Below are 23,007 nucleotides of genomic sequence, written 5' to 3'. Positions count from 1 at the left end.
CGACTTGGTGACGAGTGACTGGATTATATCGAGTGGATCCTCCGGCCCTCCCTCAGGCAGGGGTCCTCACATATCCCCGGGAGGTACAGGCCGGACCAGAGGAATCCGTCTCACCCTCCCGAGGAATGGACGGCCCCCGCTGACAGTGTGTGATAATGGGAGGGGGGCAGGACCTGCGAAGGACCCCAACCCCTCTTCCACAGAGGGACAAACCCCACCCCCACCTACAAGAAACTGTCTTTATTTGGATGAAGGGATAAAACCCTCATCCTCCTGGATTGTTACTGTCCGGGGACAGATTTTCAGGGGTTCTGTGTTTTTACCCCCATCAGTGAGACCTGAATAGAAATAAGGATAGAGTTTCTCAGTGAATGTACCAGTGAAAGTGTAGATATGGGACTTGTTATCCGAGTTATAAAAGGACACCTTCCCTCCCTCATAATCCAGACAGACTCGAATCTTTCTCGGCTTCACACTCAGATCTAAACGTTTCAGCGTTTCTTCATAAGCCCAGTATTCATTCCCTTCTTCCAGTGCCATTGCCCAGTATCCGTTATCTGGACTGATGGTGATGCCCTCCTTCCTACTGATGGATTCCTTGGCCACACCCACATCCCAGTCAGTCTTGTTTCCCACCTCCACCTCCCAGGAATGTTTTCCTGATGTGAATCCCTCTGATCCCAGGACACAGGGCCAGGGATCAAATCTCTCCGGATTGTCGGGGAGTTGCTGCCGTTCCCCGGTGTATCTCATGGTGCTCAGGTCCTCAGACAGGAGAAGGTAAGGACTGGCTGTATTAGGGTCGAAGGTGACTGGAGCTGGGAACAGATGGACACGGATAAAATGTTAGTCAGACTCACTGTAACTTTCACAGCCGGTTAGTGATTGGGAAAATCAGCAATGATCCAGAATTAGAAATTCATCCCCCGGGGAAGAGTTTAAACAGCGCACAGGGGAAAGGGGAAGACACTGCCCGGGGGGAAGGTTTTACCCGGACACCACACCCTGCAGTGAGGCTGAGGAAACCCCGTTACAGAGAGAGAAATGGAGACAGGCTGGGGGCGGGGTCAGGCTGGGGGCGGAGCCAGCGCGAGGGGTGGGGCAGGGCGCGAATGGGGCGGGTCAATGCTGGGGAGGGATGGAGCCGGACGGAGTCTGGGAGCGGGACCAGCTTGAGGGCGGGGTCAGGTTGGGGGCGGGGCCAGGCCCCAGGGGAACTGAATGAGGGATCTGGAAAAACGATGGAAGAGAAACAGAGAGAGAGACAGAGCGACAGGCAGAGAGAGGGGGGCTCGTCTGCTGGTGACACGAATGCGACCCCTGAAGGTGCCTCCCCTCCTGTGTCCTGATGCGACCCGGAGGGACCTGCCATCCTGTCCAATGGCTGCAAGAGAGAGAAAGCTGGACTGGGAGAACAGGGACATGAAACACAGAGAGAGACAGAGAGAGAGAAAGAGACAGACAGAGAGAGAGAGACAGAGAGAGAGACAGAGAGAGACAGAGTGAAGGCAACATCAGGTTGTTACAGAAACAAGCAGCCACACTTGGACCGTGCTGAATACAAGAGACGGATTAAAGAGCGAGAGAGTCAAGTCAATGGTGGTTTAGTCTGTGCCGTGTCCCCGGGGCTGGTTGGAGAAGTGAGTGTTCCTCAGTTTGAGGGATAGTGAGTTAGAAACCGGACAGTCTGGCAGCCCCTGTTAGAAGCCCCTGATCCACCAAAACCTGTGGCTCCCCTTGTACAGCGGAGGGAAACTCCAGTCACTGATGACGGGGCCCCACCGAGGGGGCAGCGAGAGGGGAAGCGCTTTAAACCCGGGGAAAAGCAGATCATCCCGACCTGTTTCAATTGTGGGGGAAGTGGACAGTTTGTCCGAGAGTGGAGGAAACCAATGAAGGGCCAGAGTCAGGGGACTCGGAGTCAAGAGACACCCGAGACAAACACCCCGAGTTTCCAGAAATCCCACAGATGAATGAAATGGTGTCAGCACGAAAACACTCCCCAGGGTCAGGTCCATGTGGCCCAGGGAGAGGGTGTCCCGGGAAATTCAGCAGGAAGGGACTGTACCCAGCCTGAGTATCCTTGTCCACTCGGGTATGATGAGTGTGATAGACAATGTGTAGATATTATAGTGGAGGGAGAGAAAGGTAGTAGAGACAGGAGTGTCCAACACGGGAGTAGATTCATCTGACCATCAGGCAACCGGGGGAGGTGAGGGGGGGATGCGCTTGTCAACCAATCTCCCGGCAGACTGAGAAATCAGTGCATGTGCACTCGCCCCACCAGCGGAAATCCCTTGACTCTGTGATACACTCAGTGCCGGAAATTCATTCAACTAAACTCGCCCAAAACACAGATGGGAAAATCTCCCGTATTCCCACCTGTTGGGAGCTTAGTTTTTGGGGGGGAAATCATCCCGCCCCGTGTCCCAGCCGCGAAACCAACAGACTTTCCTCAAGATCGTGGAGAAAGAGCTGGAAAAGGCAGTAGCCTCTCTAGTGGAACAGGGAGTATTGGGACTGAGATGACAAATGTGAAAAGGCTTTCATTAAACTGAAAATGGACTTGCAGACTGGCCCAGCTCTGGGAGCTGTGGACCCCGACAAGGACTTTTATCTGGAAGCTGCAGCCACTGACATCATTTTCAGTGAAGTCCTTCTGCAGGAAACAAACAGTCACTTGTGACCGGAACGGATGTGAGCAGAGTCCCAGCAGACCTGGAAAAGGGATTTTCCACCTGTGAGGGACATCTGTTAGTGAGCTGTTGGACAGTGAAACATTTTACTGTTTTCACCCACACCCAGTCTCTTACATTACTGACCCACCACAATCCAACACAAATTAGACAGAAGAATCAAAGAAGGAACAGGATCTAGTGTCAGAATAACCAGCTGGACTTTATTGCTAAATGGGAAAAACATTAAGGTAAACAGAATGGATGACCCTAAACTCACAGCTCATCTCAACTATCCGGGAGAAGCCCATACTTGTACCGTACAGGGTGTTTGGGAAACTGGGGGAGGATGCAGGGCAGGAATCCACCCTGAGGGATGAGATATTTATGTTGATGGCTCTAGTTTTCTGGAAGAAGGAAAAAAGAAAAACAGAATGCTGGATTAATGATCCACAAAAGGAGGTTGAATGGACAATATCCCTTCCCAATACTGTTGAGTGTTCAGCAGATGGAGCTGGTCCTGTGACTCTCTGACCTGACAATTCTTATTTTAACAGAAAACTGACTGAAGTAAAATCTAATCTGTTACAAATACAATTATATATTTATTTTAAAGACAGCTCCTTTCTGCTCATTCAGCACTTAGAATTTTTGAGTGCAATCCGGTTTGCTCCATTAGAAAGTGAACGGGATGATTGCAAGTTTGGCACTGAGTGTGAAACTGATTTTTAATCCCACACACGATTTTCTGGGAGTGGCACAATGCGCGCCAGGCGCGGTGAGGTTGGAAAATCGCCCCCATGATCAAACAATTCTGTATTTTAACAGAAAACTGACTGAAGTAAAATCTAATCCGTTACAAATACAATGATATATTTATTTTAAAGCGACCAGTCCCTTCTACTAATAATAGACAGCTGTTTAATAGCTGGTGTCAGGAAGCTCACACCCACCTGTATTAATCACCATCAGCATCTTTTTCCACACTCTGTACTGCAGTGAGCAAATGTACTTCCCCACATTTATTAAAGGGTAAACCTTCTGTGGTTCTGGGAGAGTTCGCTTCACTCTGAAACAGGAGATAAAGGTCAGTGTTGGATCATTCCAGGCTGGGGGAGAAATATGTTAGAAATAAAAATCACATCAAGGGTGTAAATTTTACCTTTTCTGTATATCCGGAAATTTCTGTGGAACAAGAACAATTATTACTGTTTGTGTTTGGAGAACATTTTATCACAAAAAGAGACTGAATTCCACAGAAAAGTACATTTAAAATATAGAAAGTTATGGGACTGCCTCTTCCTGTCCTCACTGGACTGTGAGTTACTCCACAATATTACAAATTTCTCAATCTCACTGCACAACACAACTCACAGAGTTACAATCCAATTGTAAAATCCTGATCAAAGTCCAATTGTTGGATTTAATTTATTGTTTAACGAGATTCACTTTAATATTTTCGTTGGGAACCATTCCAACCAGTCCTCTGTCCCTTTCACCATCAGGTCTGATTACCCAAAAATGCTGGGTATATGGTTCAGAGCAGCTGGGGTGGGCGCCAATATTTGGAAAGACCGCATTGCTAAGGTAAAGTAGAAATTGTGCATGTGGGATCAATGATCCCTCTCCATTGCAGGCAAAAACCAGGTCACCAGGTGTGAGACACTGTTAGGGTTGCTGTATGTGGTGCAAGTCAGGCCCATACCCCGATCCTCCCCCATAACAGTCACCTGAGCCTTCTTCAGATTCATCTGGAGATCCAAGATGGATTGCGTCTGAATAGATACCATTCACAAATCTCTGGATAAGGGAGGAAAATATGTACCTTCATCCTGATGGTCATCTTTATACATGGCTGAATCAAGCTGTATATAGTTCCTCAGGACACAAATACAAAGTACCGCCAAGTACTGAGGTTCTACCTATCCCCGATGTTGCAAAGGATGGATCTGGTCACATTTCCACAGAATGCTCCAAGTAGTTGAATTATGCTGTATCACCTGTCCCTCATAAAAAAATGTGTCCAGAAAAAGCACTTTTTTTAATCCATAAGTCCATCAAGCAGCAGTCTACATTGAATGTCCTCGAGGCCCTGAGGGAAATGGAAATGATGGATCCTGTCGGATGGTTCCCTGAGCAGACTGTTGAAGTTATTTGTGGGCAAAGAGACAGTCACAAGGAATGTGCCTTTGCATGACAGTCTGGAGAGAGATGTAGTGGTATTTGTTGAGGTTCATCCCAAGTACCTCCATGACACGGGACTCTGTGCTCTACGAGCTGTTCACAGGGACAGCCACCGCAGTGGCACAATGGAGAAAGGCCATTGTGTAAGACCATTCAGCCAATGACAAAAGGGGCTCGTAACAATCAAACCCCTCAGACTGTGTGCTTAATTCTAACTCTGTAGAAATGTATTGAAACACTGCAGAGTGCAACATGACCAATGTCTATTGTTTGAAATGAATTGCACTCTCTTTAATGAAAAGATATATTTTTTGTTTGTGTCCAACCCAATCAAAGTCCAATTCAGAGTCTCAGCAAGTGAGACATTCCCGATCCAAGCTGACAAGACAGGCTTCTCACTACCTGTCTTGGGTTTCATCGTCATGATGTAGAGATGCCGGCGTTATATTTTTGCAGATACAAAAGTACTGCTTGAGTGGATCCTGGATCACGTGTCACAGACCGTTAGAGTCCTGGACCAGAACCCTATATTATGAAGCCAGACCAGACCCCAACAAATTTTCCATTTTTGCATAACTGTGAGGAAAGGATACTTCACTCTAGGAGTCATTCCACTAACAAATTAGGTATCCTTTGTCAAAACAAATTTTATTCACAACACGGTAGAAGTGTGACTCTCATAAAATGGAACAGCTTAACCAACTCTTAATAGTTGAACAGTCTTCAAACATAAAAAGAAACAACTCTACTTTCCAACATATCACGATTTCAGTTCCAAATAAGCAACATTATTCTTACAGTCTTAAAAACCAGTTTAAATACAGTTAGCAATTACAAATATATTTGCTAGAATGAGTGTGGACAGCCTTGGAGTTTTCAAAGAGAGCTTTCAGAAGCCTGCAAAGCTCTCCTAACTTCAACCTGAACTGCCAAACTTCAACTCCTTTCTGCAAAAGTCTTTTCTACTTGCTACAGATCCAGGTCTACACATAAACCACAATATCACCGAACCCTGTCAGTCATTCTAATCTGAAATCCCAGGAGAACTTAAGTAAACAAACTTAACTCTACTTAACCTAATCACTTGTCAGGTTGAAGACTAATTATTCTGCTCTCCCAGGACCTGAACTGTATTCCCTCCAGTCAGACTAATCACCTTTAGAAAAAAAGCTGAACTTAAAAACATTCCCCAAAACATGAAAAACTGCCGTGGATGGGATTTTGCAGCTTCACTCATCCCGAAACCATAAAGTCACGCCCAAAGTCAATGGACCTTCCCACTGTCCGCTCCCTCGCCCGTGCCAATTCCTACGGCGGGCGAAGGGAGTGGACACTTGCATCACACAGGCCAACTCAGGGGAGATGGTCTGACCATTCTGAGGGTTTCTCATTCTATATGAAGCTGATTTTCTGCATTGTTTAATTTGATGAAACTATCCCTCTGTAATATTACAAGAAACAAGCTCCAGATTTAGTCATTTCCATGTTAAAGACAGCCATTAGTGATCTTGGGTGTGAGACAGAGAAATCCAAATGTCACAGGTGATTGGGGTAATTTTGGGCTGTGAGTTTTATATTCTAGATTTTGACGACATAACCTTCTCATTCTTCAAGACGGTGAAGTAGAGAAAAATAAAGAAAGTTACCGTTAAAAACTTGATGTTGTCCTGTTCACTCAGCTCTTGTTCAATATCCTGAGCAGTGACTGAAAGCGATGAGATTTCCTCTGTTATCTTCTCAATCCTCTCCTTCATCTCCTGACTCTTTTTCTCTTTCTCCAGTTTCAAATCTTCCAACACAATCCTCTCTTCCTCACGGAGAAACTGGTGAAGTTTTTCAAATTCAGCTTTAATCTGTTTCTCTGTCTTTACACTTTGGTCCTTTAGAAAATATCAGTGAGATTGAAAAATCAAATGAGGATGTTTAAAAGGTTGTTCAGCCTAAGCAGTTCTGTCCATATCAGAATATTAGAGAGAAAAACATTCCCAATCCTGTTAATTCCCAATCCTGATTATTTATTTCTTCTCCATGTCTGCATGGGTTTTCTCCAGATGATCCGGTTTCCTCCCACAGTCCGAAAAATAGAATCATAGTGTCCTAGAGCTTTACAGCATGGAAACAGGCCCTTCAACATAACTTGTCCATGCCACCCAGTTTTTACTGTTAAGCTAGTCTCAATTGCCCACATTTAGCCCATATCCCTCTATACCAGTCATACCCACATAACTGTCTAAATGCTTTGTAAAAGACAAAATTGTACCCACCTCTACTACTAACTCTGGCAGCTCGTTCCAGACACTCGCCACCCTCTGCATGAAAAACTTATCTCTCCGGACCCTTATATATCTCTCTCCTCTCACCTTAAACCTATGGCCTCTACTTTTAGCCTCCCAGACCTTTGGAAAAAGATGTTGACTGTCAACCTTATTTATGCCCTCATTATTTATAAACCTCTTTAAGATCACCCCTAAGCCCCGTATGCTCCAAGAAAAAAGTCCCAGTGTATCCAACCTCTCCTTATAACTCAAACCATCAAGTCCCAGTAGCATCCTAGTAAATCTTTTCCACCCTATTTCTAATTTAATAATATCCCTTCTATAATAGAGTGACCAGAACTGTACGCAGTATTCCAAGTGTGGCCTTACAATGTCTTGTACAAGTGCAACAAGACGTCCAACTCCTGTAATTCAATTTTCTGACTAACGAAACCAAGCATGCCGAATGTTTTCTTCACCAGATGTGCTGGCTAGGTGCAATGACCATGCTAAGTTCTCCCTCAGTGTACCTGAACAGGTGCTGGAGTGTAACAACTAGGGGATTTTCACAGTAACTTCATTGTGGTGTTAATGTAAGCCTACTTGTGACACTAATAAGTAAACTTTAAAAACTTTAAACTTTATTGAAATGAATATGCGTTATTATATGCAGAAAAAACTATTCTCTAATACAGCAAGACCAAGATTACCAGATGATAATGATTCAGAAGATGGAGTTTATTTTATATTAATAAAATGAATGCAGTGAAATAATTGATTATAGATTAGTTGCATTGGACAATAGATTACCAGATGATAATTTATTCAGGAGAGGAATCTCTAACTGAGGATCAATTTGCTGACTTCTCAGTTTGGTTTATTGGTGACTATCTTGGAATTTAAACTTCAAATAAAACATTTTCCCTGTATCTACACCATCAAACCCTTGCATAATTTCAAAGAATTCAATTGGGTCACCTCACAGCTTCTTTTTTCCAGCTGGTTTGATCTTTCCAGAAAGGTATAATCTCTGACTTCTGGGATCATCATATACATATATCTTTTGCACCTTTTCCATTTTACAATATGGAGATCAGAATTCTGCACAGAACAATTCTGGACATCAATAATTCTGTACAAAATGTAGAACAAAAGATGAGAATTACCTGAATGTGGGTTAATGTTTCCTCAAAGTCACTCTTTATATCATCACATTCGCCCTGCTTCTCTTGGATCAGATCCAGTTCGGTTTCCAGTTCCTCCTGAACAAAGAATGATTAGTTTGTACATTTTCAGAATTAAATACCCCAAATTGAATACCATAATGTTCAAATTAAAACTCTGAACACTTTTATTATGAGGCTCTTTTTGTTTCACGTTCAGCAGTTTTACTGAAAAAGAGGCATGCTGTCAAAACTTTTCACCTTGCACTCATGGGACAACTCACAAGAAATTACCAACAGTCAGGGAACAATTTAAACTGCATGAGAAGAGAGTACTGAATGGTTGGCAAGTCAATTCTGATTGCTGGAGTCATTGCCATGGAGAATGCAGCATGTAACAGGTAACTTCCTGGATTGAATCTGCAGTTCACCAATATTTCGAAACAATCCTGATTGTGTTCAGAATTACATTGCCCAATTTAGGATTATCAGTCAGGCTCACAATATGGCTCACTGACATATACTGGAAGCCACAAATATTCACACACAGTCCCTGTCCTTAACCGACACAAGGAGCATATCCACACATCCCACCTTTTACATTCAAACAAAAGTTTGAGGAACAAATATTCCCCGGTTCACTCCCCCAGGGCAATACCTTGACCAATAGAGAAAAACCTGTCAAGTTTGAATTTTGAACAAAAGTTCAGTCACACCATTGCTCCCTCCAGAATATTCCAACTCACCTCCTGACTGCTGTCCCACATTCTACCCTCCTGAGACCAACCAAACCTCTGCTGCCCCTCTCCTTCCTCACACCAAGTTCCAATCACCCACTACCTGATGCTTGCCGACCTACACTGGCTCCTGGTTAAACAACTCCTGGATTTTATTTGTAAGAAATCACCATATAATAACTCTATAACGTCCTAAGTAATTTATAGATATGCTACTGAGCGTCGGTGGTGGAGGGTGTGGATGTGGTGCCAATCAAGTCTGCTGCTTTGTCCTGGATGGTGTCGAGCTTCTTGAGTGTTGTTGGAAATGCACCCATCCAAACAATCCATCACGCTCCTGACTTGTGCCTTGTAGAAGGTGGATAGGTTTTGAGGAGGCAGGAGGTGAGTTACTCACCACAGAATTCCCAGTCTCTGACCTGCTCTTGCAGCCACTGTGCTTATGTGGAACACACAGTAAAAAGTCTGACAACACCAGGTTTTAGAACAACCGATCTATTTGATAGTAAACTCACAAGCTTTCGAGGGGACTCCCTCTTCGTCAGGTGAATGGAGAGTTCTGGCCTCGGACAGAGCATAGATGTGGAAGTCCAGATGAGTTTCTGGTCAATGGTAACCCCAAGGATATTGACAATGGGGATTCCTGGGGGACTCGTGCAGGAATGTCCCGATGCTGAGATGACTGACCCTCCACAACCACAACCATCTTCCTATCTGCCAGATATGACTCCAACCAATGGAGAGTTTGCCCCCTAACACTCATTGATTCCAGGTTTCCTAGGGCTCCATGATGCCACATTCGGTCGAATGCAGCCTTGATCTCAAGGACTGTCATTCTCACCTCACCTTTGGAATTAAGCTAGTGAACCTGCTGAAACCCAAACTGGGTGTCACTGAGCAGGTTATTGCTGAGCAGGTGCTGCTTGATAACACTGTCGATGACCCCTTCCCTCATTTTACTGATGATGGAGATTAGATTGATTGGGCGGAAATTGGTCGGGTTGGATTTGTCCTGCTGATTCTCCCTTTCATTTGTCCAATTGGACCAGTAAATTCTCCCCACTTGTTCTGGACAGGAGGTCTTATGGTGTAGTGGTACCGCCCCTACCATGGACCAGAAGCTCTGGGTTCAAGTCCCAACACTAGCACTTGTTGGCCACAGAAGCAGCATTCAATGTGGTTCAACAGGCTAATAATCAGCTCAAAAATCTTCCACTATTCCCCAATGGGTAAAAAAAAACCCATCATGGATATAAAGATACAGTAAACAGACAAACTTGTTTCAGGTCGTATGCCTTTTCTGCCTGTTTAGATTGTACATCATATCTAAATTTCTTAATACACTTAAACTATCCTAAAGTCACTCATGAGTTCTTGGTCATCTGTCTGGGGCAATCTGAGCCTCCAGGAGCTTAAATCTTCCACATTCTTTGTTTAAAATCTCTCCATGTCTTTGCTCCTCTCTATTTCTGTAATCTCCTTCAGCCCCACAATGTTCTGAGAAATCTGCTCTCAAATTCTGACCTCTTCATTATCCCTGATTTTAATTCTTCCCCTATTGCTAACTACACTTCTAACTGCTGAGGTCCTGAGCTCTGGAATTTTTTCCCTAAACTTTTCCGACTCTCCACCTCTCAACCTTGAAAACATTCCCAAAAACCCCACCTCTGTGATTTGCTTCCTGCTTCCAAGTTTTGCTCCATCTCTCCCAATTTGCCTGATGTAGCTCATTTAACTTTATAACATTCCTGTGAAGGGCCTCAGGATGGTTTATTACATTAAAGGTGCTAAACAAATATTTTGTTGTTCATCAGAAGTGAAACTCCATTTAAAGTGAATCTTTCACTCTCTGTTGTACAAAAGTTTAGGTTTAATACTTATTTAGAATTAGTTGGTAACTCAGTTAATGATTAAATAAGAGAGAGGTGGGTATCTGCCACAACACTCGCAGGCGGGACCTATTTCTTATAAGAAATAGGAGCAGGAGTTGGCCATCTAGCCCTTTGAGCCTGCCCCGCCATTCAACAAGATCATGGCTGATCTAAAGTGGCTCAGTTCCACTTTCCTGCTTTCTCCCCATAACCCTTAATTCCCTTGTCTATCAGAAACCTATCTATCCGTGACTTAAATATATTCAGCGAGGCAGCCTCCACCACTTCAATGGGCAGAGAATTCCAGAGACTCATGACCCTTTGAGTGAAGAAGTTCCTCCTCAACTCCAATCTAAACTGCCTCCTCCTTATCTTGAGGCTGTGCCCTCTAGTCCTGCTATCCTTTCTAAGTGGGAGGAATCTCTCTATCTCTACCCTATCTATCCCCTTCATTATCTTATATGTCTCCATAAGATCCCCCCTCAGCCTTCTAAACTCCAATGAGTACAGACCCAGTCTATTCAATCTCTCCTCATCGGCTCACCCCCCTCATCTCCAGTATCAGCCTAGTGAACCTTCTCTGCACTCCCTCCAAGGCCAATACATCCTTCCGCAAATGCGGCGACCAAAACCGCACACAGTGCTCCAGTTATACGGTAAACTGATGACCCTCAAGGTTTGGAAATCCCTGAACCTATGATCACAAATAAGCTGAATTCAGATTCTACACCGGTTGGACCAACAGCATCTGTAGAAGCTGAAAAAGAAACAATTTTACCAGCTAATGTACCTGAGCTGAGTGGTGAACAGATTATTGAGAGCATGAAAGCAAAGACTCCCAAACAACAGTTTTTCCTAAGCGGAACTGACATCCATCTAAAAGACTCTTGAACTGATTGTAAAGATATAAAACTGTATATAATGATACTTGGTATGTGATGTGCTGTTTCTGCATGATGTGGGAACTGGTGGACCCCAAAGTCCTTCCCAGTGACCATGTCTGCAGTAAGTGCTGGTTGCTCGAAGAGCTCCAGCTCAAAGTAGACAAGCTGAACTCTGAGCTTCGGACACTGAGGCTCATCAGGGAGGGGGAGTGTAACCTGGATAATGGGTTACAAGAGAAATTCAAACCCCCTAAACTGACTAACTCTGAGGGTCAGGAACAGGACGGGGTTGCTGAGGGGAGGAAGGATAAGAGGAAGGGTGAGGGTGTGGGGAGGAAGGGTGAGAGTAAGGAGGGGGGGTGTGGGGAGGAAGGGTGAGAGGAGGAAGGAGAAGGGTGTGGGGATGAAGGAAGGGGGTGGGGGGAGGAAGGATGAGAGGAAGGAGGGGTGTGGGGGGAGGAAGGATGAGAGGAAGGAGGGGGGTGGGGGAGGAAGGATGAGAGGAAGGAGGGGGGTGTGGGGAGGAAGGAGGGGGGGGACCCAAAAGCCTCAGCCCCTGAATCGGCACGACAGGTTTGAGATTCTTGCTCCCAGTGTGGACAAGAACGAGGGCTGCAATGTTGACGAGCAAACTGCCCACGGTACAGTGGTGCAGACAGAGGTCAAAGCGGAAGAAGTAAAGAGGAATTAGTGGTAATTGGGGATAGTGTAGTTAGGGGCATAGACACTGTCCTTTGTGACAATGATAAAGAATACCGAAGGGTATGTTGTCTGCCTGGTGCTCAGGTCCAGGGTGTCTCATCTGGGCTGCAGAAGAACCTGGAGTGGAAGGGTGAGAATCTAGTCGTTGTGGTTCATGTGGGCGCCAATGACATAGGCAAAATAGGAACTAAGGGTCTGCAGAGGGAGTATGCAAAGCTGGGAACCAAATTAAGAAGCAGAACCAACAAGGTGGTTATCTCTGGATTACTACCTCAACCACGTGCAAATTGGCGCAGGGTAAATAGGATTAAGGAGATGAATGGGTGGCTCAGGTGATAACTCATCAGGCTCGGTTCGACAATAATCAATTCAACTCCAGTTATATTTTTAAAGTATTTATTGCAAGTGATTTACAACGTCGGGTTGGTCCTCCACCTAACATGAGGTGGGTAAGTGATACCCACTCCACTGTAGAAAGACACAACTTACTACGATTACACAAAGGACTTATACTCCTTTCCCGCTGAAGCGTGCATGAAGGGAACAACCTATCACTCATTTCCAACACACATTTTTCCAGCTAAGGTAGTTATGCTCCATTCATACTTACCTCGTATTTAACCAATCACTCTCTGCTGCAAAACGCTCTCATCCTGCCATACTCCCCTCTGTTCAAACAGAGGACACAGGTTCGGGACCCTACTTTCTCATCCTCCATCTGCATCAGAAATTCAGTCATACTATGATCACTCATCCCACGAGGATCCCTCACAAGAAGGTCCCTAATTCTACCTGCCTCGTTACACAACACCAGGTCTCGTATTTAACCGATCACTCTCTGCTGCACATCGCTTCTTCCCACATGGCAGTCAGTAACTGCATTCAGTAAAATGATCAGCAGCCATTATTCTTTGTTCTACAAAACTTGCAATTATTTGATTATGCCTACAACATACAATACTACAAAGCTCCCAAAGCACACACCCGCAACACTAAAAAAAACCTCTTTACATCCTCACAGGGATTGGTGTGGGAGGAAATGGGTCCTTGTGCATGAGTCGCAAAAACCCAGCTTGCAGGTGCAGCAGGTGGTCAGGAAGGCAAATGGGATGCTGGCCTTCATAGCGAGGGGGATTGAATATAAAAGTAGGGAGGTCTTGCTGCAGCTGTATAGGGCATTGGTGAGGCCGCAGCTGGAGTACTGTGTGCAGTTTTGGGCGCCGCACCTGCGCAAGGATATTTTGGCCCTGGAGGGAGTGCAGAGGAGGTTTACTAGGCTGATACCGGAGTTGAGGGGATTGAGCTATGAGGAGAGGCTGAATAAACTAGGCTTGTACTCGTTAGAGTTTAGAAGAATGAGGGGAGATCTCATTGAGACGTATAAGATGATGAATGGGATGGATAGGATAGAGGTGGAGAGACTCTTCCCGCTCAAAAAAGACAGTAGGACTAGGGGGCACAGCTTCAAGATAAAGGGGGGGTGGTTTAGAACGGAGTTGAGGAGGAACTTCTTCACTCAAAGGGTGGTGAATCTCTGGAATTCTCTGCCCGTTGAAGTGGTGGAGGCTGCCTCGCTAAATATTTTTAAGAAGCGGGTTGATGGGTTCTTGATAAGAGAGGGGATTAAGGGTTATGGGGAGAGGGCGGGAAAGTGGAACTGAGCCACAACAGATCAGCCATGATCTTATTGAATGGCGGGGCAGGCTCGAAGGGCTAGATGGCCTACTCCTGCTCCTATTTCTTATGTTCTTATGTTCTTATGAATGGGTTTGAATTTAGGGGGCTTTGGCACCAGTATTGGGGAAGATGGGACCTGTTCAGATGGGATGGTCTTAGTCTGAATCGTGCCGGGACCAGAGTCCTGGCAAATCGTATAACTAGGACTGTAGATAGGGCTTTAAACTAATTGGGGGCGGGGGGGCGAAATTACAAAATGTAAAGGAGACGGTACGTGTACAGGTAAATGTTGAGGATGTCCCACTAATAAAAGGAGTAGGGGGTATGAGAGAGGTTAGTAGTGTTTCTACAAATAAGGTCCACATAAAGGCTGGTATAAAGACACTTTACCTGAATGCACAAAGCATTCGGAACAAAGTGAATGAGCTGATGGCGCAAATCAGCACAAATGGATATGATCTAGTGGCCATTACGGAAAGATGGTTGCAGGGTGACAGGGACTGGGAACTGAATGTCCAGGGGTATCAGGTGTTTAGGAAGGTGTTTAGACGGGAGGAAAAAAGGGGTCGGGTAGCTCTGTTAATTAAGGATAATATCAGGGCAGTAATAAGGGAAGATATAGGCTCCAAAGAGCAAAACGTGGAATCATTGTGGATGGAGATAAGGAATAGTAACTGGGGGTCAAATAATAACTTTGAGGTGGGGCAGGCTATAAACAAGCAAATAATTGATGCATGCAGAAACGGAACAGCAATAATGGGGATTTTAATCTGCATATTGACTGGATGACCCAAGTCGGACGCGGTGGGCTTGAAGAAGAGTTCTTGGAATGATGTCAGAATAGTTTCCTTGAACGGTATGTGACGGAACCTACGAGGGAACGAGCTATCTTAGATCTGGTGTTGTGTAATGAGGCAGGTAGAATTAGGGACCTTCTTGTGAGGGATCCTCTTGGGATGAGTGATCATAGTATGACTGAATTTCTGATGCAGATGGAGGATGAGAAAGTAGGATCCCGAACCTGTGTCCTCTGTTTGAACAGAGGGGAGTATGGTAGGATGAGAGCGGAATTGGCAAATGTAGATTGGGGGCGCAGATTGGTTGGTAGGACGGCTGTGGAACAGGGGAGGATTTTTAAGGAGATCTTTTTCGGTTCTCAGCAGAAATATATTCCGATGGTAAAGAAGGACTGTAGGAAGCCGTGGTTATCAAAGGAAATAAAGGAGAGTATTAAATTCAAAGCTGATGCGTTCAGAGTGGCTAAAAATAGTGGGCGATTAGAAGATTGGGAAAGATTTAAAAATCAAAGAATGACTAAGAAGGTGATAAAGAAAGGAAAGATAGAGTATGAAGCTAAACTAGCACTAAATATAAAAAATGACAGTAAAAATTTTTACAAATCTATAAAGAAGAAGAGGCTGGCTAGAGTGAATGTTGGACCCTTGGAGGATGAGAGGGGGGATTTAGCGGTGGGCGATGAGGAGATGGCTGAGGCTTTAAATTAGTTTTTTGCCTCGGTCTTCACAGAGGAGGCAGGCTGTTAAAGATAGAAGGATGGTAAGGGTGGTAGGAGTTGAGGGCCTGAATGTGATGACTATCACTAGAGAGGTAATGCTTGATAGAATAATGGGACTGAAGGTGGACAAGTCCCCAGAACCGGATGGAATGCATCCCAGGGTTCTGAAAGAAATGGCAGAGGGGATAGTGGATGCCTTAGTAATTATTTATCAAAATTTGCTGGACTCCGGGGAAGTGCCAGAAGATTGGAAAACGGCTAATGTCACACTGCTGTTTAAAAAAGGTAGCAGACAAAAGGCAGGGAATTATAGGCTGGTTAGTTTAACGTCTGTAGTTGGAAAAATGCTAGAATCCGTCATCAAAGAAGAAATAGCGAGGCACCTAGAAAAGAATGGTTTGATCGAGCAGACGCAACATGGATTTGTTAAGGGGAAGTTGTGTTTGACGAATTCATTAGATTTCTATGAGGATGTGACCAGTGCGATAGACAGAGGGGAACCGGTGGATGTGGTGTTTTTAGATTTCCAAAAAGCGTTTGATAAGGTGCCTCACAAAAGGTTGCTACAGAAGGTCACGGTGCACGGAGTTGGGGGTAAGGTGTTAGCGTGGATAGAGGATTGGCTGTCTAATAGGAGGCAGAGAGTTGGTATCAATGGGTGCTATTCTGGTTGGCGATTGGTGACTAGTGGAGTGCCACAGGGATCGGTGCTGGGGCCTCAACTGTTTACCATTTATATAGATGATCTGGAGGAGGGGGCTGAGTGTAGGGTGACAAAATTTGCTGATGGCACGAAGGTGAGTGGAAAAGCAAATTGCGTGGAGGGTGTGGAAAGTCTGCAGAGAGATCTGGATAGGCTGAGCGAGTGGGCGAGGACCTGGCAGATGGAGTATAATGTTAGCAAGTGTGAGGTTATCCACTTTGGCAGAAATAATAGTAGGAGGGATTACTATTTAAAAGACAAAAAGCTGCAGCATGCTATGGCGCAGAGGGACCCGGGGGTCCTTGTGCACGATTCGCAAAAACCCAGTCTGCAGGTGCAGCAGTTGATCAAGAAGGCAAATGGGATGCTGGCCTTTATAGCGAGGGGGATAGAATATAAAAGTAGGGAGGTCTTGCTGCAACTGTACAGGGTACTGGTGAGGCCACAGCTGGAGTACTGTGTGCAGTTTTGGTTGCCGCACTTGCGGAAGGATATATTGGCCTTGGAGGGAGTGCAGAGGAGGTTCACTAGGCTAATACCGGAGATGAGGGCGTTGGCCTATGAAGAGAGACTAAATAGACTGGGTCTGTACTCATTGGAGTTTAGAAGGATGAGGGGGGATCTGATAGAGACGTATAAGATAATGAAGGGGATGGATAGGTAGAAAGATTCTTCCCGCTTCGAAAGCATAGCAGGACTAGAGGACACAGCCAGATTTGAGGAGGAACTTCTTCACCCAAAGGGTGGTGAATCTCTGGAATTCTCTGCCCGTTGAAGTGGTGGAGGCTACCTCGCTAAATATATTTAAGTCTCGGGTAGATAGGTTTCTGATAGACAGGGGAATTAAGGATTATGGGGAGAAAGCGGGAAAGTGGAACTGATCCACTTCAGATCAGCCGTGATCTTATTGAATGGCAGGACAGGCTCGAAGGGCTAGATGGCCTACTCCTGCTCCTATTTCTTATGTTCTTATATGGTAAAATAATTATTGTTCATAGTGAATCAGCGTTAAAGTTAATGTCAGTAGTCATGCTATTGGAGTAAAAGGGAAGGGATGTTATGTATTTTAAACCAATGTTTTGGTGTAAAGTGTGTCACATGAATACGTGGTGATATTATCAGAGGCATTTGGAAGATTTTCCCCCGCTTCTATCTGGGGTTGTAAGCAAGCAACACCTCTGTAATAAAGCTCCACTAACTGGTTATGTAACCCACCATGTGGCAACCTTTTCATTACTCTGTCTTTGCTGTTGAAGTGATCTGATCACTTTAGTATTAAAAGTAATCATCTTTGGTTCTGTTAAGTTCTGTAATCAGTTTTTATAACGATGTAGTTCTCTTGACTTTTATTTCAATGAACATAGAATGTATTCTGCTGTTTTTATATGTGTGTCCTGTAACCAACTTTAACACATTAATAATCTTTCTGCGCTGATTCTATATAAAATACATATACACTTCCTGTAATTTCTGGAAGTTTGTCATTTTTGTAAGGCTATGCATCACTCAGTTCTCTCATTATTTTTAATTATTTCATATCAAACACTGGCAGATATGACAAAAACAGGTAATTACAAATTTGTTCTTTCAAAGCACGCTGATAAACATCTGTCTTAATGAGAGCTCTACTGAACAAACAATATTGATATCTTCACATCAATTAGACACCTGGGAAAAAGAGCCCAAACATTGAGTATTACTGACAGAATACAAGCTTGTATTTCAAATCCTTCTCTTTCTCTACACCCTAACCATGACTGTAACACTACACTTTGCACTCTCTTCTTTCCTTCTCTATGAACAGTATGCTTTGTCTGTACAATGCGCAAGAAACAATACTTTTCACTGTATGCTAATACACGTGACAATAATAAATCAAAAAACCAAATACATGGCTGCCGAAACAATCTAAAGACATCTGTAATCTCAGTGGAAAATCATAAAATTGAATAAAATGACAGAGAAAGATATAAAGGGAGGAATGATCCCACAAACAATTGACACATTAGAGGGCCAATCAGAATTCAACAGGAAATGATCAATAGATGTTGACAAACCAATCAAAAACTGATCCTGCACCATCTAAACCAATCAGGGACTGATAGTGTGCTGCTCAAGCCAATCAGAATTCAAAAACATGATTAATCAGGCAGATGGGCTGTGGTTTGAAAGAATGAAAAGCTTTGAACTACCAGGCAGGTGCTGAATTTGAAACCAAAGAGACTGCTACCCAACTGAGAGCAGGAGAGCTCAGAACTGAAAGAGACAGACAGACAGAGAGAGAAGGGCAGGAGAACTCAGAATGGACAAAGACAGACAGACAGAGAGAGAAGAGCAGGAGAGCTCAGAACTGAAAGAGACAGAGAGAGAGAGAGAAGAGCAGGAGAACTCAGAATTGATAGAGACAGACAGAGAGAGAGAGAAGAGCAGGAGAACTCAGAATTGATAGAGACAGACAAAGAGGGAGAGAGAGAGCGATTGGACCACATGTTACATTCTGCATGAGACTGAATCAGGAAGAACCATGTTGAGTCAGGAAAGTCACTGCCTAGTTTGTTAAATATTATGTTTGTTGCTTAATAAATGTTTTCTGAGTTACATCACTAGTTGCCTGCTTCCACCACTTCCACAAGCAGTGCGTTCCAGGCTTCCTCCACCATCTGCATGAAAAACTTTCCCCGTATGTCTCCCTTCAACTTTTCTCCTCTCACCTTGAACCTGTGCCCTATTGTAGTTTACCTTTTCACTCTAGGAAAAAGCCTCTGACTATCCACTCTGTCCATGCCTCCTAAATTTTTGAACAGTAAAGGAATTAAGGGTTACGGTGACTAGGCGGGTAAGTGGAGCTGAGTCCACGAAAAGATTAGCCATGATCTTATTGAATGGCAGAGCAGGCTCGAGGGGCCAGATGGCCTACTCCTGCTCCTAGTTCTTATTGTCTCCTATTACCTAAATTGTTAAAGTCTCAAAAGAACAAATTACTATTGAATGAGGGCAGATTCAGATTTGGAAGTTAAACACACCCTAAAATCTCTGCCTGGTTTCTGAAGCAGCAATACAACTGGCAGTTCATCGAAAGACTGAGTAATTAAATGATAAAAATTGAGAGAATAAAACCCAAATCTATGTTCCCTGTTCAGGATTCCAAAGAACAAAACAGCACAGGAACAGGCCCATCAGCCCATCCAGCCTGCACCGATTCCTAGTCCTTATTTAGGCCTACTACTTATTGCCCATTTGTGGTTTCTATCCCTCTGTTCGCTTCCTGTTCATGTGTCTATCAAGATGTACCTTGAACTTTGCTAATGTGCCTGATTCCACCATCTCCACTGGCAGTGTGTTCCAGGCCCCCTCCACCCTCTGTGTGAAAAACTTTCCCCGTACGTCTCCCTTCAACTTTCCACTTCTGAACTTGAAAACCTGTGCCCTCTTGTAATTTACCTTTCCACCCTCGGAAAAAGCCTCTGACTATTCATTTTATCTATGACTCCTAATAGATCTCTATGAAGTCACCCTCAGCCCCCGACTTTACAGTGAAGTCAATCCAACCTCTCCTCGTACCTAAAACACTTCAGACCAGGAAACATCCTGGTAAATCATCTTTGCACGCTCTCCAAAACATCCATGTCCTTCCGGTAGTGTAGCAGTAAGAACTGAATGCAGTTCTTCAGATGTGGCCAAACGAATGTTTTATAACAGACCACAATCAGTTCGGATAAGTAACAACACCTCCTCCACAATCATTCTCAATACCGGTGCCCGACAAGGCTATGTTCTCAGCCTCCTCGTGTGGCCAAATTCCCTACCAACTCAAGTTTCAAGTTTGCATATGTCACCATCATAGTGGGTCGGATTTCAAACAGTAATGAGACAGAGTGCAGGAATGAGACAGAGAATCTGGTGAACTTTGCAACGATAATAATCTCTCCTTCAATGTCAACAAAACGAAGGAGATAGTCATCGACTTCAGGAAATGTAATGGAGAAAAGGCCCCTGTCGACATCAAAGAGGACAAAATAGAAATGGTCAAAAGCCTCAAGTTTTTAGGTGTCCAGATCACCAACAACATGTCCTGGTCCCCCCATGCCGACACTATAGTTAAGCAAGCCCCCAATGCCTCGACATTCTCAGAAGCCTAAGGAAATTTGGCATGTCAGCCATGACTCTCATCAACCTTTACTGATGCAGCACAGAAAACATTTTTTCTGGTTGTATCACAGCTTGTTATGGTTCCTGCTCTGTCCAAGACTGCAAGAATCTACAAAAGGGTCATGAATGTAGCCCAATACATCACGCAAGCCTCCTATCCATTGACACTGTCAACGTTTCCTGCTGCCTCGGAAAAGCAGCCGGCATAATTAAGGACCCCATGCATCCCGGACATTCTCTCTTCCACCTTCTTCCTTCGGGGAGAAGATACGAAAGTTTGAGGTCAAATACCAACTGACTCAAGAATAGCTTTTTCCCTGTTGCCATCAGACTTTTGAATGGACCTACCTCGCATTAAGTTGATCTTTCTCTACACCCTCACCATGACTGTAACACTACGTTCTGCACTCTCTCGTTTCCTTCTATATGAACGGTATGCTTTGTCTGTATAGCGCGCAAGAAACAATACTTTTCACTGTATACTAATACATGTGATAATAATAAATCAAACCAAATCATTTCCTACCTAGTTTGCATCTGAATTTGATCCTCCAAAATGCACCATCTTGCATTTGTCCGGATTAAACTCCATCTGCCATTTCTCTGCCAAAGTCAGCAATATGTCTATATCTTGCTGTATCCTTTGACAACCCCGATCACTATCTGCAACTCAGCCATTTTTTGTGTCATCCATAAACTTACTATCGGACCACTTACACTTTCCTCCTGATCATTTATATATATTACAAACAACAAAGGTCCGAGTATTGATCCCTGTGGAACACCTCTAATTACTGATGTCCATTCCAAAAAGCACCCTTCCACCACTACTCTCTGTCTTCTATGACCAAGCCAGTTCTGTATCCATCTAGCCAGCACACCCCAGATCCAATGAGGCATTACCTTTTGTAGCAGCCTGTTAAATGCCTTACAACATTTTATAGAAAATAGAAAATATCCAGAGCCTTTCCCCTCATCAATCATTCTTGTCAACTCCTCAAAAAACTCAATCAAGTTGGTGAGACATGACCTTCCCTGCACAAAACCATGCTGCCATCAAATCCATTCATTTCCAAATGTGAATAAATCCTGTCTCTCAGTATCTTCTCCAACAGCTTCCCCACCACTGACATTGGCCTGTAATTACAGGGATTGTCTCTGTTTCTGTTCTCAAAGGAACAACATTGGCCATTCTTCAGTCCTTTTGAACCTCACCTGTGGCCTGTCATGTTATCTGTTTCTTTATTTTACACAGGATCTCCTCACCTTAAACTCTTCAGCAGCTTCTTCCACTGGCAGCATCTCGTGGTTTTGATGATTTTTTGAAATCTGACAAACGACACAGATGGGCTGATTGTCAGTTTTACAGAAAACTTTCAGCTTCTCCTGGTGACGGCTGCATTCCGGCTGAATTTTATCACCTTTGTCACTTTTCACAAACAGTTCCACGATGTTGGAGAGAGTGCGATTGGGTCTCAGATCCCTGGAGGAAGTTTCCTTTCTACAGACGGGGCAGGAGGCAGTGACAGCTTTCTCCCAGTACTGGGTTATACAGGATCGACAGAAGCTGTGATCACAGTCCATTAAAACAGGATCTTTATACAGATCGTGGCAAACAGCACAGGAAAGTTCATCTTCCATCTCGACAGACTGATCACCTTGTCTCTGCTCTGAGTAAAATGGTGACCAATGTTCAGTGAAATACTTTCAGTTTCCCACAGCAGCATTTTAAACCACACCCAGAAAGGGGCGGAGAAAATGAGCAATCTAAACAGATTACTGATAAACAAGATTTATTCACTAATTTTATTCCAGAAATCACCACCACGACAGGCTTCATTCAATCTTTGCTCCTGTAAAAATGTCGACATATTTTTACATTATTCTAATAAAGAGCAAAGACAGAAGTTAATCTGGGCAGATTTCATTTAAATTGTTCTCACAGACTTTTGATCAGAGCAGGAAAGAATAGAAATTATTGCTAGGACAATAAATTTCTTTTACTGAAGATCAAAGGTTTATAAACAAAGAGAAAGCGAACTGAATTAGGCTGTGTCACTTTCTAGGTGTTGTGTCGTGGTCACTTCAGAACCTTTGAAAAGTTACAGCACAGGAGGAGGCCATTCGGCCCATCTTGTCCGTGCCAGTCTGAGGACACCCAGGTGCCCTTCCTAATCCCACCTTCCTGCACCCGACCCACAGCCCTGATGTGTCTCAGTGTCACATTGTGTTTGATAATCATCTCGTGAAGCACCTTGGCACATTTCACTCTGCTGAAGCTGCCGTCCAAATGGAAATTGTTGTTGTTTTGAGTCAAATCCTGGGCCAAGGGCTGAAGTAAGAGTCTGACACAAACCTCGGGCACTGTCTCTGATCATTCACTAACTGTTTCCACTCACTTTGACCTGAAGTCTCCCCCAGGCAGCCCCCAGGAATAAATGTCACGTCTTCATCAGCCTGGCTAAGATGCTCTTTGGGAGAGTGGGTGCAG

General features: G+C 44.3%; 1 protein-coding gene across 1 annotated transcript; it reads right to left on the bottom strand.

Annotated features, from left to right (window-relative positions):
* Window positions 1-240: 240 nt before the first annotated feature.
* LOC145337225 (zinc-binding protein A33-like) lies at window positions 241-22,175 on the bottom strand. Its single transcript, XM_080182017.1, has 6 exons — window positions 21,783-22,175; window positions 8,281-8,376; window positions 6,506-6,739; window positions 3,838-3,860; window positions 3,629-3,744; window positions 241-818 (listed from the first exon to the last, which is right to left on the bottom strand). Exons 1-6 carry the CDS (start codon window positions 22,155-22,157, stop codon window positions 241-243), a joined length of 1,422 nt encoding a protein of 473 aa, XP_080038143.1. The 5' UTR covers window positions 22,158-22,175.
* Window positions 22,176-23,007: the final 832 nt, after the last annotated feature.

This window comes from Carcharhinus amblyrhynchos, unplaced genomic scaffold (genome assembly GCF_965287045.1).
Source record: "Carcharhinus amblyrhynchos unplaced genomic scaffold, sCarAmb.v2.hapA scaffold_45, whole genome shotgun sequence".
Taxonomy (NCBI): domain Eukaryota; kingdom Metazoa; phylum Chordata; class Chondrichthyes; order Carcharhiniformes; family Carcharhinidae; genus Carcharhinus; species Carcharhinus amblyrhynchos.
Note: the sequence above shows the minus strand (reverse complement) of the source record. Positions and strands in the feature narration are given on the sequence as shown.

What these genes read in the sequence shown, in the direction of transcription:
- LOC145337225 (XM_080182017.1), bottom strand. Translation starts at nt 22,157, where the DNA reads ATGGAAGATGAACTTTCCTGTGCTGTTTGCCACGATCTGTATAAAGAT. An exon ending in AAACATTAACCCACATTCAG is followed by an intron (nt 6,740 to 8,280) that starts GTAATTCTCATC and finishes TATTTTCTAAAG; the next exon opens with GACCAAAGTGTAAAGACAGA. An exon ending in ACAACATCAAGTTTTTAACG is followed by an intron (nt 3,861 to 6,505) that starts GTAACTTTCTTT and finishes CTTGTTCCACAG; the next exon opens with AAATTTCCGGATATACAGAA.